The sequence below is a fragment of the Hemibagrus wyckioides genome, linkage group LG21, assembly GCF_019097595.1.
Source record: "Hemibagrus wyckioides isolate EC202008001 linkage group LG21, SWU_Hwy_1.0, whole genome shotgun sequence".
In the NCBI taxonomy this organism is placed as follows: Eukaryota; Metazoa; Chordata; class Actinopteri; order Siluriformes; family Bagridae; genus Hemibagrus; species Hemibagrus wyckioides.
In genome coordinates this window covers 17,382,308-17,394,862 of record NC_080730.1, presented here as the reverse complement: position 1 = coordinate 17,394,862, position 12,555 = coordinate 17,382,308, and the positions used below count along the sequence as shown (strand labels likewise).

The window sequence follows — 12,555 nt, the reverse complement described above, 5'->3', positions numbered from 1 at the left end:
GTGCTATGCATTGTCTATGAAGTGTTATAAATGCAGGATTCACTGAAGGCTTTAACGAAAAGATTCACACTGGTCTATACGTTTTCTTTATTCACGTGTGGTCTCCGAACACGCATCATAGGACATTCGGTGCATTCATTGACCACACGTCTGAACGTAGAATAGAATCACCAATGACAAGAGGCCAACTGTCCCGGATCATTAATATTCATGAGCATCTGTATTCAGCAGTTCTTGAAAGCGCAGGGGGGGTGTTTCTGGACGGCTTAATCAATCTATAGCCGTGACAGAGAGACAGTGATGAATGGTGAAATAAGCCACTGTTCTGAGCAGCTGATGGTGTCCGAGATTGTTTAACAGGATCTAATCTATGAGCACTTTCGAATTACTGAGACTTTATAGCTGCTTACAACAGTATCGGTGATGAATTACAGCACCATCAGCATTACGCGAGGTGCAAAGTGATGTAGTGTTTATAATAACTTGGAATATTATTTACAGCAGCTAGTTTCATGAAAATACATCAGACTATAGAAGCGCAACATCTGTATTCATCTTCTGTGCTGGAAATCAATAACATTTTTAATATTTATAAGTGTGTATTAAAGCAAGCGGAGTGTTTGATAGTGCTGTGTGTGGGATAAGAAACTCTGAAAGTGCAATGCTGTTAATAATAATGTTGTTTCTTAAAAGAAAAATTAACCCACAGTAAATTACTTATACGGAGAAGTTAGAAGAAAATCACAACTTTATAATGCATGTAAGACTTTGTAGAGGCTTCTTGGGCTGTAAGGGGCAACTATAATGGATTATAGAAGAAAATTTTATATTACAAACAAGAGAAAATTGAATTAGATTTATTAAAAAACTTAATACGGCGTTGAATTTTTCCACAGTAATAGCTAAGGACGTCAGCATAAAGTCACATAATTTGATTTGATCCTGACTAAAATTGATCTTTTCCTTTTTCAGCTAGGTTTTTTTTTTTTTTTGAATAATCAGGCAGCTTGATGAACCATGTGACCTCACAGGAATGAATCTAACATAGCTATCATTTTATATTCCTGCAAGATCACTTAAAATATTGCAAAGAACGAATAAAGCAAACACAAAATCAGATCAGAAAATATTATTTCTAATGAAAATTACTATTATGGCGTTAAGCTGTTCAAGAAACTTTTACAAGACATACTGAAACATGATTAGTTCTCAATATCAGTACAAAAATTTAGCTCGGCACAGGACACCTCTCTTTTAAACTGAGAACTGTCCTTGTTTGTTATGAGGGCCTATACACACCTTCACTCATTTACTCACTCACACACACACACTATTGTCAATCCTCCAGAGAGAAAGTGCTTTTTCAGCACACAGACATCAATAGATCTGCTGTGCAAGCCTCAAAAGGTCAGTGCTCTTTAAATGAACATCCTTACAGCTCTCTTCTTCTCCTCTCTGCTCTCAATTACCTCGAACTGCTCCTCCATTGATTCCTTCACTTCCCCAATCAGAGTCGATTTGCTCCTTGACTTGTTGCCTGTAGACAAAGTTGCACTGATCGTTGTTTAAGCTCTCGTCAAGCAGAATCTATGAGTCTTTAGTTAACCGGGAAAGGACACAGTAACAAGACTGCTTCAGGTCTGAGACAAAATAGATATTCTGTTACGAATTTTGAACATCTGTGACTATGATTTTCCCCTGATGAGTAGGTTTAAAGATGTTTAAAGAAGAAAATTCTAGCAATATACGTGTGTCTTTTAACACAAATGTAATCACTTTCAGCCAAACTTTACAGATGGAATTTTTGAATCTATTCAGTAAATTCGAATCTTTTCAACTGCATGATGAATATGAATTTGATTCAGTTGACTCAGTGAGTGAGTGAATCTCACTATTAAGTTCAGCAATGTGATTTATCTAGTGATCTTCTTCTTTCGGATTTTCCCTTCAGGGGTGGCCACAGCGAATCATCTCTCTCCACCTATCCCTATCTTCTCCATCTTCAACACTTGCACCCACTTGCTTCATTTATTACATCCATATACCTCCTCTTTGGCCTTCCTCTTTGCCTCCTGTCTGGCAGCTCCATGTCCAACATTCTCCTACCAATATACTCAATCTCCCTCCTCTGAACATGTCCAAACCATCTTAATCTGTCCTCCCTAACTTTGTCCCCCAAACGTCCAACATGAGCTGTCCCTCTGATGTGCTCGTTCCTAATCCTGTCCAACCGTGTCACTCCCAAAGAGAACCTCAACATCTTCAGCTCTGCTACCTCCAGCTCTGACTCCTGTCTCTTCCTCAGTGACACTGTCTCTAAACCATACAGCATGGCCGGTCTCACCACTGTCCTGTACACCTTCCCCTTCATTCTCAGTAATTATCACTATCACAATTCATCTAGCAACATTTAATTTTTAATATTTAAAACAACCGCACATGTGAAGCCCATCATCAGCAACCAAAAAAAGAAAGAAATGATTCAGTGCTTGACAATGACCGCGACTGATTCATGACTGTAAAGTGAATCGTTTGCCAATGAACCATATTTACAAGACTCTTCCAATGAACCACTCTTTTGTGGTCCTGCACTTGTTTCTTTGGTTTTGTACTGGAGCGGTGACGCCTTTCTTACCCAAAATCTGTTTCATACAAATTTTTAGATTTTACATTATTAGATTTGTGCCACAAACTTGCTCCATAATCTCATTTTTTTGCTTGTCCAACGTTCTGGTACAGTTACACCTTTGGTTGATATCAAAATGGTTGATTTTTATTCTTTAAAGCACTGGAAAATATCCTTCCACATACTTTAGGCCTATTGCTATTAATCTGACTGTATATTAGTATCTCTCTGACTCAGAGATGCATAAGGATACTTAACATCCATAAAATGATATGGAAACACTGTTATAGAGGTCTACATACTTTGTAAGCATTACGGCTTTCAGAAAAAGGGACGACTGAAGAACCAGTAAGGATTCTAACAGTGTAGTATAATATTACAGAAGCATCTTGTGTACTGAGTTCTCCAGTTTGTAGACAGGGTGTGTAGGTGGATTTAGTCCCAAACAGTCTCTTTATTTAGGTTTCTCTAAGAATTCAAAATAGGAATGCAAAATAAAATAGGAAATAGGGACTTGGACAAAATAAAAAAATAAAAAATAGAAACATTGAGCTCTTCTTGCTCTGATTCCTGTGTCTCAGAAATTGCCAGAATCATTAAAGACGAATCAATACTTTAAGAGCACTCAAAGCATTTGAAAGCATACAGAGCCTGGATACAAAACGTTGATTATCTTCCACGTACTTTCTATTTGTCTCATGTAACAGCAATTGGCTAAAGGACAACAGACTGCACCGCTAGCAGTGTTATGGGATAAGTTTTATATATAAAACTTCAACATGATATCATGTGCAATTTCTCTGTTGTGTGTCTTTGAGTTAATTAGGCCAATTTCAGCCCTTTAAATCATACAGGTGGAAGAGGTTAGAAAAAGACACAGCGACACACATCCAGGCAATGAGGCAGACAAAAGCTAATTAGTGAAGCAGCCTCCTTTGAATTAAATCATCTCCTGGAGCAGACGCTGCCTCAGCCCGTACTGCCACAGTGATTTGTGTATCTTATCTGCACGCTGGCATTGGCCACTGTCCCTCTGAATGGCTGGCTCTCTTCCAGTGCAGGGTGCTAAATATCAGCCTTTACTCACTCACTCAAACACACACACACACACACACACACAGGCTGAAGAGTCCACTTCTTCACACTAATGTCAATTGGATTGCAATCATAGCGCTAGCTCTCTGGATGACAAGAGGGACGTGACACACAGGTCATGTTACTCTAATCTGTCGGCTTTAGTGGTTAAATTAAAGGAGCAAATAAATATGATGTATGGAATGGGAGGAGAAGCTAATGAATCTCAAGGGGGTATTCATCCCAGTGCAGGGAGGGATAAAGAACGTAGGAATGATGATTACAGCAGTACGATGACGAGAAAATAAAAATAGGTTTTAAAAGACCGAAGGTTAACGGAGGATGGAATGATACAAAGAGCCACTTTTTAAGGTTTATTCACACTGTATTCCTTTTGATAAAGTGATTAATAGCGTATAATGTCTGTCTTTTTTCAATTGTTTTCCCAAAATGACTGCTACAAAAATGTTGGTCTGGAGCTTGTTTCTAGTCAAATTGGGTGTAGACCACACCCCGTGTGAACACAATACAATCCCAGGACCAGGCATCACGCTTCATCCTGCTTCACGTTTCATTCTTATGTTAAATGTTTTGGGCTGCAGATTAAACCAACAATGAACAACAGGAAAATTTTTCATGTTTCAGGTTTTGACTAAAATGCGTCACCCGGATCATAGGTCAGTGCTGCAAAAAAAAAAAAAAAGTTAAGAAGTCAATAAGTAAGAAACCATAGAAAGTATGCAATTGATTTGTTGTTGAAAAGGAATTGGAATTGAATTGATTTGGTGGACAGAGTCGATGTGAAATGCCCTTGGAACTGTCTCAGGTAGAAAAACAAAAGAGAGATCAATACTTCCAACATTTATGAAATGAATTACATTTCTTCACCTCAGTGCCATATTCATTGGGAATTAGCAAATTTTATGGACAAAAAATGAATCTAGCTTTTATGATCAAAGCTACAGCTGTTAAGGCATTAAGCCATGCCTTGTATTCGGATATGCCCCAATTTTATGACACTGATCATATGACCTAGGGTTAGAGACTGGAGCAGGTTGAAAATCTAGAAGCCTTATTGTTATCATCCAGTTTATATAACCACACTTTACAACCGTGGTGAGCAGAAAAGCACTTCAAAATGAACAACAGGTCGAACCTACCACAGCAGAATGCACAGCAGGTTCACCCATCAACCAAGCTGAAGAATCTGGGGTCCAGTGGGCACAGGGTTACCAAAATTGGACTAAGTCTATGGAAAATGGCTTACCAAAATCTGGAAAAAAACAGGTCTGAGTCTGTACCTCAATAGCTTCACATTCCTGTCACTGGCTGTCAGGAGGAACAGATGAAACCCCAGATGTGGTCTTGCACTAGTGTATCCCACCGAGCCTCAAGGTTCGATATGCTGCTTGCTTTTCTGCTAACCACAAATGTAAAGAGTGATTAGTTGAGCTGATTATCTGAAGCTCTTGACCTCTATCTTTATGCTTTTATGCATTTCACTGCAAGAACATGATTGGCTGATTAGATAATAGCATGAATGGTGTCTTTGTTGGTGGCTTTCTCTTACACTTTTATCTCAAACCGTACAGCACATGCACATTCGCGCACTTTCACTATCACGGGTCACGTCCTACCTCCTTATAACCTTTCTTTATCGCGTACCTCTTTGCACTCCTGTCCCCAAATATCTGTTTATTCTCCCAGCACCATCTCAGTGAGTCATTTGACCTCCAACATGCCCTCAAAGCCTGCAGGCTCCTCCGAGTCACCCCGAACAAAGACTTGTCCAAGTCAATTAAGGCTTGATTGATTTTCGCACTCTCCTTTTTGCCTGCAATTCACTCATTCTCACTCTGTGTTTTTTTTCACTGTGAATAATGAATAATTGAGGAACAGAATGAGATTTATCGTTCCGTCTCTGCCTGCAGTCACCATGTAAGGAAAGGTCACCGATTGTCCTTGGAGTGATTTTTTTTTCTGTGGTGGTTGTGTTTGGTATCTGTGATCTGGGTTTTGTAGGCTGAAGGTCATGACAGGACGTCTGTGTGGGCTACACACATCTGGGTCTGACTGTATTGCATTGCATTTACATTAGTCACATTTGTAAGTGGTGTGTACGTGTGTGTGTGTGTGTGTGTGTGTGTGTGTGTTACAGCAGCAAAATTCAGAGGGAGTGCAGATTCCTGTGAAACACCAGCTGATGCAGATCATCGTGCGTGTCCTGCAATACCGCATGCTTCTCACAGGTAACACAGCCATAAACGTATATGTGCGTTTAGAGGGGAGTATTTATGGGGAAAGTTTGGGAATTTTCACTCAACTGGGAGTTTTCTGGTATTTGGCACTCAAGATTTGCTTTGTGTCTGCATTTCATTCTTTCCAGATTACTTAAACAACCTCTCCCCCGACTCTAAAGAATATGAAGACACACAAGGTATTGTTCTCCTCTCTTCCCTACATTTTTAAGCATTAACAAAAATCTCTGTTTTGATTGGTCCACAGTGGTCATTTTCTATAACAGCAGCACGAAAAAAAAAACGATTAATGTTTTAATTGTTAAAAGGAATTTAAACACTTTAATTACTGTGATGGTAATGCATCATGCCACTCTGTCATCGATTATTTTTCCTAGAGCAGCGTGACCCATTGTGCTTCACTCCTTACATATAGAACATATTTACTCTCGTCATTTCAGCCTTCTTTTTTCTTTTTTGTCATCCCAAATATTTCAGAGTTTGTCGGCAGACTGGTTCATACTGACTTGATTTTATTCCATTTCATACATATATACATATAGATAGATAGATAGGTAGATAGATAGATAGATAGATAGATAGATAGATAGATAGATAGATAGATAGATAGATAGATAGATAGATAGATAGATAGATAGATAGATAGATAGATAGATAGATATTTGGCTTCTGGCAAAACAAGTCTGGTTGCTTGCTCATTATCCTCCAGTATTCTTTTTGAAAACAATTTGCTCAACACATACACACACACACACGCACACACACACACACACAATACAAGTGATTGTGATTGTTTTTACACCATCTCTAATTTGCTTTTTCATGCAGCTGCATTGGTGATTGTGTCAGACATTGCAGACCAGGCCAACGACAATTTAAAAGAAGGGGTAAGTTTGTGCGTACGAGTGTGTGGGATCTCTACGGCCCTGGCAAAATGTTTACCACATGATGCTACTGTTGTCAAGGGCGGGGAGAGATGATGTCATCAAAACGTTCCAGATGTTCCGAAACAAAGAGCTTAGTGTGCAGTGGAATGAGGACTAGACTGAAATACAGAGGCTTTCCCAAACACACACACACACACACGCACACACACACACACACACAGAGGATCCCTCTATCTCTTGCACTGCTGCTCTTCATTTCCGAACCTCTCTTCCCTTTCCGTCTTCCTCCCACTCATTTGCAAAACAAACAAAAGCATTCAGAGTCTCTCATTTTGTTTCTCTCTGTCGTATTTTTTTCCTAACTCTCTCTCTCTCTCTCTTTCTCACTGTCCTCTCTCTCTCTCTCTCTCTCTCTCTGTCTCTCTCTGTCTCTCGGTTTTCCCAGGAGAACTTGCTGCGTCTGGTCCACATCGAATACAGCGTGAAGGGGAAGAGGAGTTTGCTGCAGCCAGGAAGAGTAAGTGCTTCAGACAGACATGCTCACTTCCAATATTTGTCACCCACATGAGCAGAGATATGATGAGACAACTGTAAGTTTTAAAAGGTGTTACTTTGTCATTTATTAGGCTAATATGGCGCTACGTTCCAAGCACAGCAGCACGTCTAAGCAATGACATTATTACAGTGACACCTCACTGATAAAACATGCTGACACTCATATGAGATGACCATCTGCTCTGTGTGTGTGTATGTGTGTGTGTGTGTGTTTGTTCCAGGTGTTTGTAAAGGAGGGCACGCTCATGAAGGTCTCCCGTAAGAGCCGACAGCCTCGACATCTGTTCTTGGTAAATCTCGCCGATTTTCCTCTTAGAGCAAGAATTTGCAATATTTTCCTGCTACTTGCATCATTTCAGATTTTTCCAACCCAATCTCCATTTTTTTTGCATTATCAAAAGCGTATATGTAATTACATGATTTAATTATGCATGGAGGAAAAGGGTTTCATTTTAAAGTGTTCATTTTACTTCTGATAAATCCTTCCGGCAAGGCTTGAACAAATTACAAACCGCCCCTTTAATCCCTGAACACTGGACAGATTCAGTTGTTATAACTCCTTTAGCTTATGTGAGAGTTTGCTCCAGAGATTTAATCACATCAGTGTCAGGTTTAAGTGCCTCCCCTTCTCTCTCTCCCTCTCTCTCTTTCTCTCTCACTTCTGTCGCACTTGTTTTTCAAGGCTTTGCTTCCTCTCAGGATGTTTGGTGTGAGTAAGTGGATGCTGGTTTCCTTTGTAATGCCTGACAAGACAGTCAGCAGAACCCTCTAGTGACACCCGAGCACACATTCAAGCACATGGGGAAGAGCTTCAGGCTTCATACACATGGGCTAAGGTGAAATTACGGCTGTGTAATTTGGGGTTAAATTACATTACGTCAGACCAGAAGTGGTGTAAGTCGCCGCTTGGACCTCGGACCGACTGGACACGTCATGATTTTATAAACAGATATACCAAAAAGCACACTTCACGCTATCATTTGGCAAAATTGTTTCATGCATCAGGCAGGAGTAGAGGGGTGTGAATGAAAACAAACTGCAGTTTATGTGAATAAATTATGATTAGAAGATCACAAAGAAGCAACACCTATGAAGGGTTTGCATCTCTCTGGGGTGGAAGATAAACACTGTGAAGAAAGTGATTTAGTCTAAACAGGATTTAGTCTATGTTCTTGCTAAAAGTTAGTAGCTAATTATATAGAGTGGGTAGTATATTTGTCTCAACTAACATAAAGTGTATGACTGGTGTGGGTAAGTAGCCACATAGGGCTTCCAAATTAGCTCATACGTTTCCAGGAAACTAAAACATGTTCCTGGGCAGCTTCCACATGCACAGTATTCCAGTGAATTTATTTATTTGCTCAATATGCGACACATCACGCACTCACACATACCCCTGCCCTAAACACACCGTTGTTTGTTCACAGTCGTCTCCTCCCTCTTGTTTTCTCCTTTATGATCCCTCTATTGACTCCGTGTCCCCGATTGATGCCACACGAGTTTATATGACTGATGATTGCGTCCTAAACGCAGGCTGCGAGTCAGACGTGACGTCACAGGGTCCGCGAGTAAAGACGGCTGTCTCGCTTCAGCTTTAATTTATAGAGTCATAAACGAAAGCAAGTCAAAGGCAGAGCCGAGAGCCATCAGTCACGCTGGGACCGGCACGCCGGCGCATCCCTGCTAACAAATCATACACATCTATTTTTATTCTACACAGGTGAAATCCATCAATTGTCATTGCTTTGAAGACATTTATTTATTTTTTCTTAGAAGTCATTGCAATGTCAATGCGATGAGGAGAAAAGAAGTTGTTTGGAGCTGACACAGGCCTGTGTTTATATTTAAGTTATATATATATATATATGATTGAAATCTGGAATAGTCATACTTTTATTATTAGGAAAAATTACTGGTGGAGAAAATGATTGTAACCAGGTGAACAATTTATTTATTTTTTGCTGTGAATTTTCTTTACTCCACTGATCAATATCAGCTTCTGCAGGGGGAGTGAAGACTACAACACTTCTGTGGTTGCCTTGTAGTAGAAAATTAATCTGCGATGTGTGGAGTTGAGTTACTGTTCCAACCACAGAGATCATTATTTTCCAATAACAGCATGTCCTGATGTGTTTTTATGTCTCTACAACGGCTATTTTCCAACAATTGCGGTTTTTATTAACGCTGGTGTTCCAGTCCGCCAGCAGAATGGAAATCGACTTATCAGTCGTCTTCGATCAGTGTAAACAAATGAATTATTCTATTGACGTGAGACTGATATAAAATGAGTCAGGAGTCTGTTGGCTTTCAGTGTGAGACCGGTGTTTTCCCCTCTGTTGGATAAACTTACCCAGAATTTTAGTGGTTAAAGATAAACACCTACAAATTTTAGATGATTGCGAACAAGCACTTTGGACGCCTCAGAGAGCATAGATAGAAACATTTATGTGTAGGAAAACGAACCGTTTTTGTTCGTTGAAACTGTTATATGAATATCCTAATCTAGAGAAGAACAGAAATACTTATAAAACACTACAAGCCTTGAGTGATTATTTTCATATGAGCTTCATATTAAGCGCCACTGTGGAGTGAGACATGACAAAGACATTCAAAGCTGAAAACAGGTGCAAATTCCGTCCACGATCACATGTCTTGAAGCTTGGTGATTTGCTAAGCGTGTGAGAGAACAGGCCGCGCAGCACGGGTGTTGCGTCTGCTGTTTTTTTATTGCCATTTTGTTGTCGCTGTTTATAGCCTCCACCCAGGTTTCTTTCTCTGAATCAGTGGTGCAGAATTCCTGGATGCTGTCTCTGAAATACGGATGTTTGGGGCATTGCTCGTTGTGTGTCCCGGTGATGTCATGGCTTTTGTATGATGCTAAATTTGTCAAGTAAAACACAATGAATAGTTTGAAGAAGTGTGTGTGTGTGGGTGTGGGTGTGTGTGTGTACGGTTCCCACAATTACAATACCATTGTCAAGTCAAGCAAATAAGATAAACCATATCTATTGTGTGAAGCGTGTGAACTATGCTCTCAGGGATCGTGTTGTTGTGAATGTGTGAGAGAGCTTATACTGCTCTCTTGTGGTGAAAATGGGAATTGCAAGTTGGGGAAGTTTGTGTAGCTTGGCTGTAGATTTATAATAAGAATAAAGAATTATTCAGAGTGTAAATGATATAATGATGTGCAAGATGGGACTAATGGTGTGTGTGTGTGTGTGTTACAGATGAACGACATCATCCTATACACCTTCCCTCAGCAGGATGGCAAATACAGGATGAAGAATACACTTCCTCTCAATGGGATGAAGGTACAGCCTACATTCCAGCTCCTTTCAGGATTTCTGAATGTAAACAAAAAATGTGGATAATTTAATTTGACTCTCATTTTAGTAATGAAATTAGTAATCTAATCCGGAATATTTTAGATTACTTTATTAGCCATCTCTCTGTCTGTGGAAGAATTGTGTCCATTTGATATCTGGTGGAATGATTCCTTTAACACATGTCCGTGTGTGTGTGTCCGTGTGTGTGTGTGTGTGTGTGTGTGTGTGTGTACAGGTTAGTAAGCCGGTCATCGATAACGTCCTCAACACACTAAGGATCGAGGTCAACGATGTCACCATCACCCTCTCAGCCAGGTACAGCGTCTTCTTGGGTTTTATCAGCAGTAATGTTTTAAACAGGCGCAAGAAGATGACATGCTTCCTGTTTCAGAAGACTGAAATCTCCAAACCAAACACATGTTCAGTGTAGAAACTCAAACTAAAAACAGAAGCGTGGCCAATTTTAAGAACCCAAATCTCTTTTGTTTGCATCTGGCAATCAGTTATCATCCATGACAACATCAAAGCATCACACTGAATTATACAGATACTCGAATACACACTTCCTTTGTCATGATGTGTATGAAAATGGCATTTAATTTAGCATCTTCTTTATCACTACACCACCTCTGTTAAGTATAAGGACACTTTGCAGGTTTTCTGCATTTTTTTTTTCTTATATCAGCATGTAAATAAACAAAACTAGAAATACACCGATCAACCATAACATTATGACCACTGACAGGTGAAGTGAATAAGACTGATGATCTCCTCATCATGGCACCTGTTAGTGGGTGGGATATATTAGGCAGCAAGTGAACATTTTGTCCTCAAAGTTGAGTCAGGGCTGTTTTGGCAGCAAAAGGGGGACCAACACAGTATTAGGCAGGTGGTCATAATGTTATGCCCAGTCATTGTACATTGATCTCTTCCTCTGTCTCCGTCTGCCTGAATCTCAGTTTCAGTTTTCATGTTTTGATTTATTGGAATGATAAATCAATGTACTTAAGTGTTGCCATAGCAAGTACAAAGAAATGCTTTTGCAAACAGACGAGAAAAAAAAAGATAATACAAATAAAATGAAATAAAATGCAAATCGTGAAAATAAAACTAATTATGTAAATGAATTAAGGACAATATAAAGGCATTATATACAGAATAATTGCAAAAAATTCTTTTCTCTTTGACACTCTCTCTCTCTCTCTCTGTAGCTCTGTAGGAGAGAGGGAGGACTGGTTCCACACTCTGAGTCGAGCTATAGCCGATCATGCTGCAGGCCTCAACACATTCAGCTCCTCCAGCGAGGTGATTACCATCTTTACATACTTACAACTGCATAGATATTGTTTGTGTGTGTGTGTGTAATAGTTTCCAGGTTTAATACATGTACACGTGGTACATGGTGGGTGTAGTGCACATCCAGGCTGATGGAATCCTAAGTCTGTGACCTATTGAACCAGTGATAATGTATTTATTGATTGAGATTTCAAAGCACTCTTGTACGAAGCTCTGGATAAGAGCGTCTGCCAAATACCAGAAATCTAAATGTAATGTAATTTATCCATGTGTGAGGTGGCTGACTTTTCCGCTATGTTTCCAGGCGAGAGAGAAGCTGTGGATGTCTCTGGGAGAAGCTGCACCTGTCCTGGTGCCCATCTCTCACGCCATGATGTGCATGAACTGTGCGTCAGATTTCAGTCTCACTTTGCGCAGACACCAGTGCAACGCATGTGGCAAGGTACACACATCCTACTGAAATATTCCCAAATATATAATCTAATTAATATTTTAAAACCGTGATTTAAGACATCAGCTAAAAGCATATAAAG

The 12,555-nt window shown here is 39.8% G+C and overlaps 1 protein-coding gene across 3 annotated transcripts in view; it reads left to right on the top strand.

Annotated features, from left to right (window-relative positions):
• Nucleotides 1-12,555, top strand: part of fgd5a (FYVE, RhoGEF and PH domain containing 5a) — a 42,651-nt gene that overhangs the window by 24,540 nt on the left and 5,556 nt on the right. For 2 of the 3 annotated variants that reach the window (XM_058373373.1, XM_058373371.1), the window contains exons 8-16: nt 5,859-5,949; nt 6,087-6,137; nt 6,787-6,845; nt 7,291-7,362; nt 7,622-7,690; nt 10,628-10,711; nt 10,962-11,041; nt 11,938-12,031; nt 12,327-12,464. In XM_058373373.1, coding sequence (XP_058229356.1) covers nt 5,859-5,949; nt 6,087-6,137; nt 6,787-6,845; nt 7,291-7,362; nt 7,622-7,690; nt 10,628-10,711; nt 10,962-11,041; nt 11,938-12,031; nt 12,327-12,464 — 738 coding nt within the window. The remainder of the gene's footprint in view (nt 1-5,858; nt 5,950-6,086; nt 6,138-6,786; nt 6,846-7,290; nt 7,363-7,621; nt 7,691-10,627; nt 10,712-10,961; nt 11,042-11,937; nt 12,032-12,326; nt 12,465-12,555) is intronic. The other variant, XM_058373372.1, reaches the window with a different exon arrangement.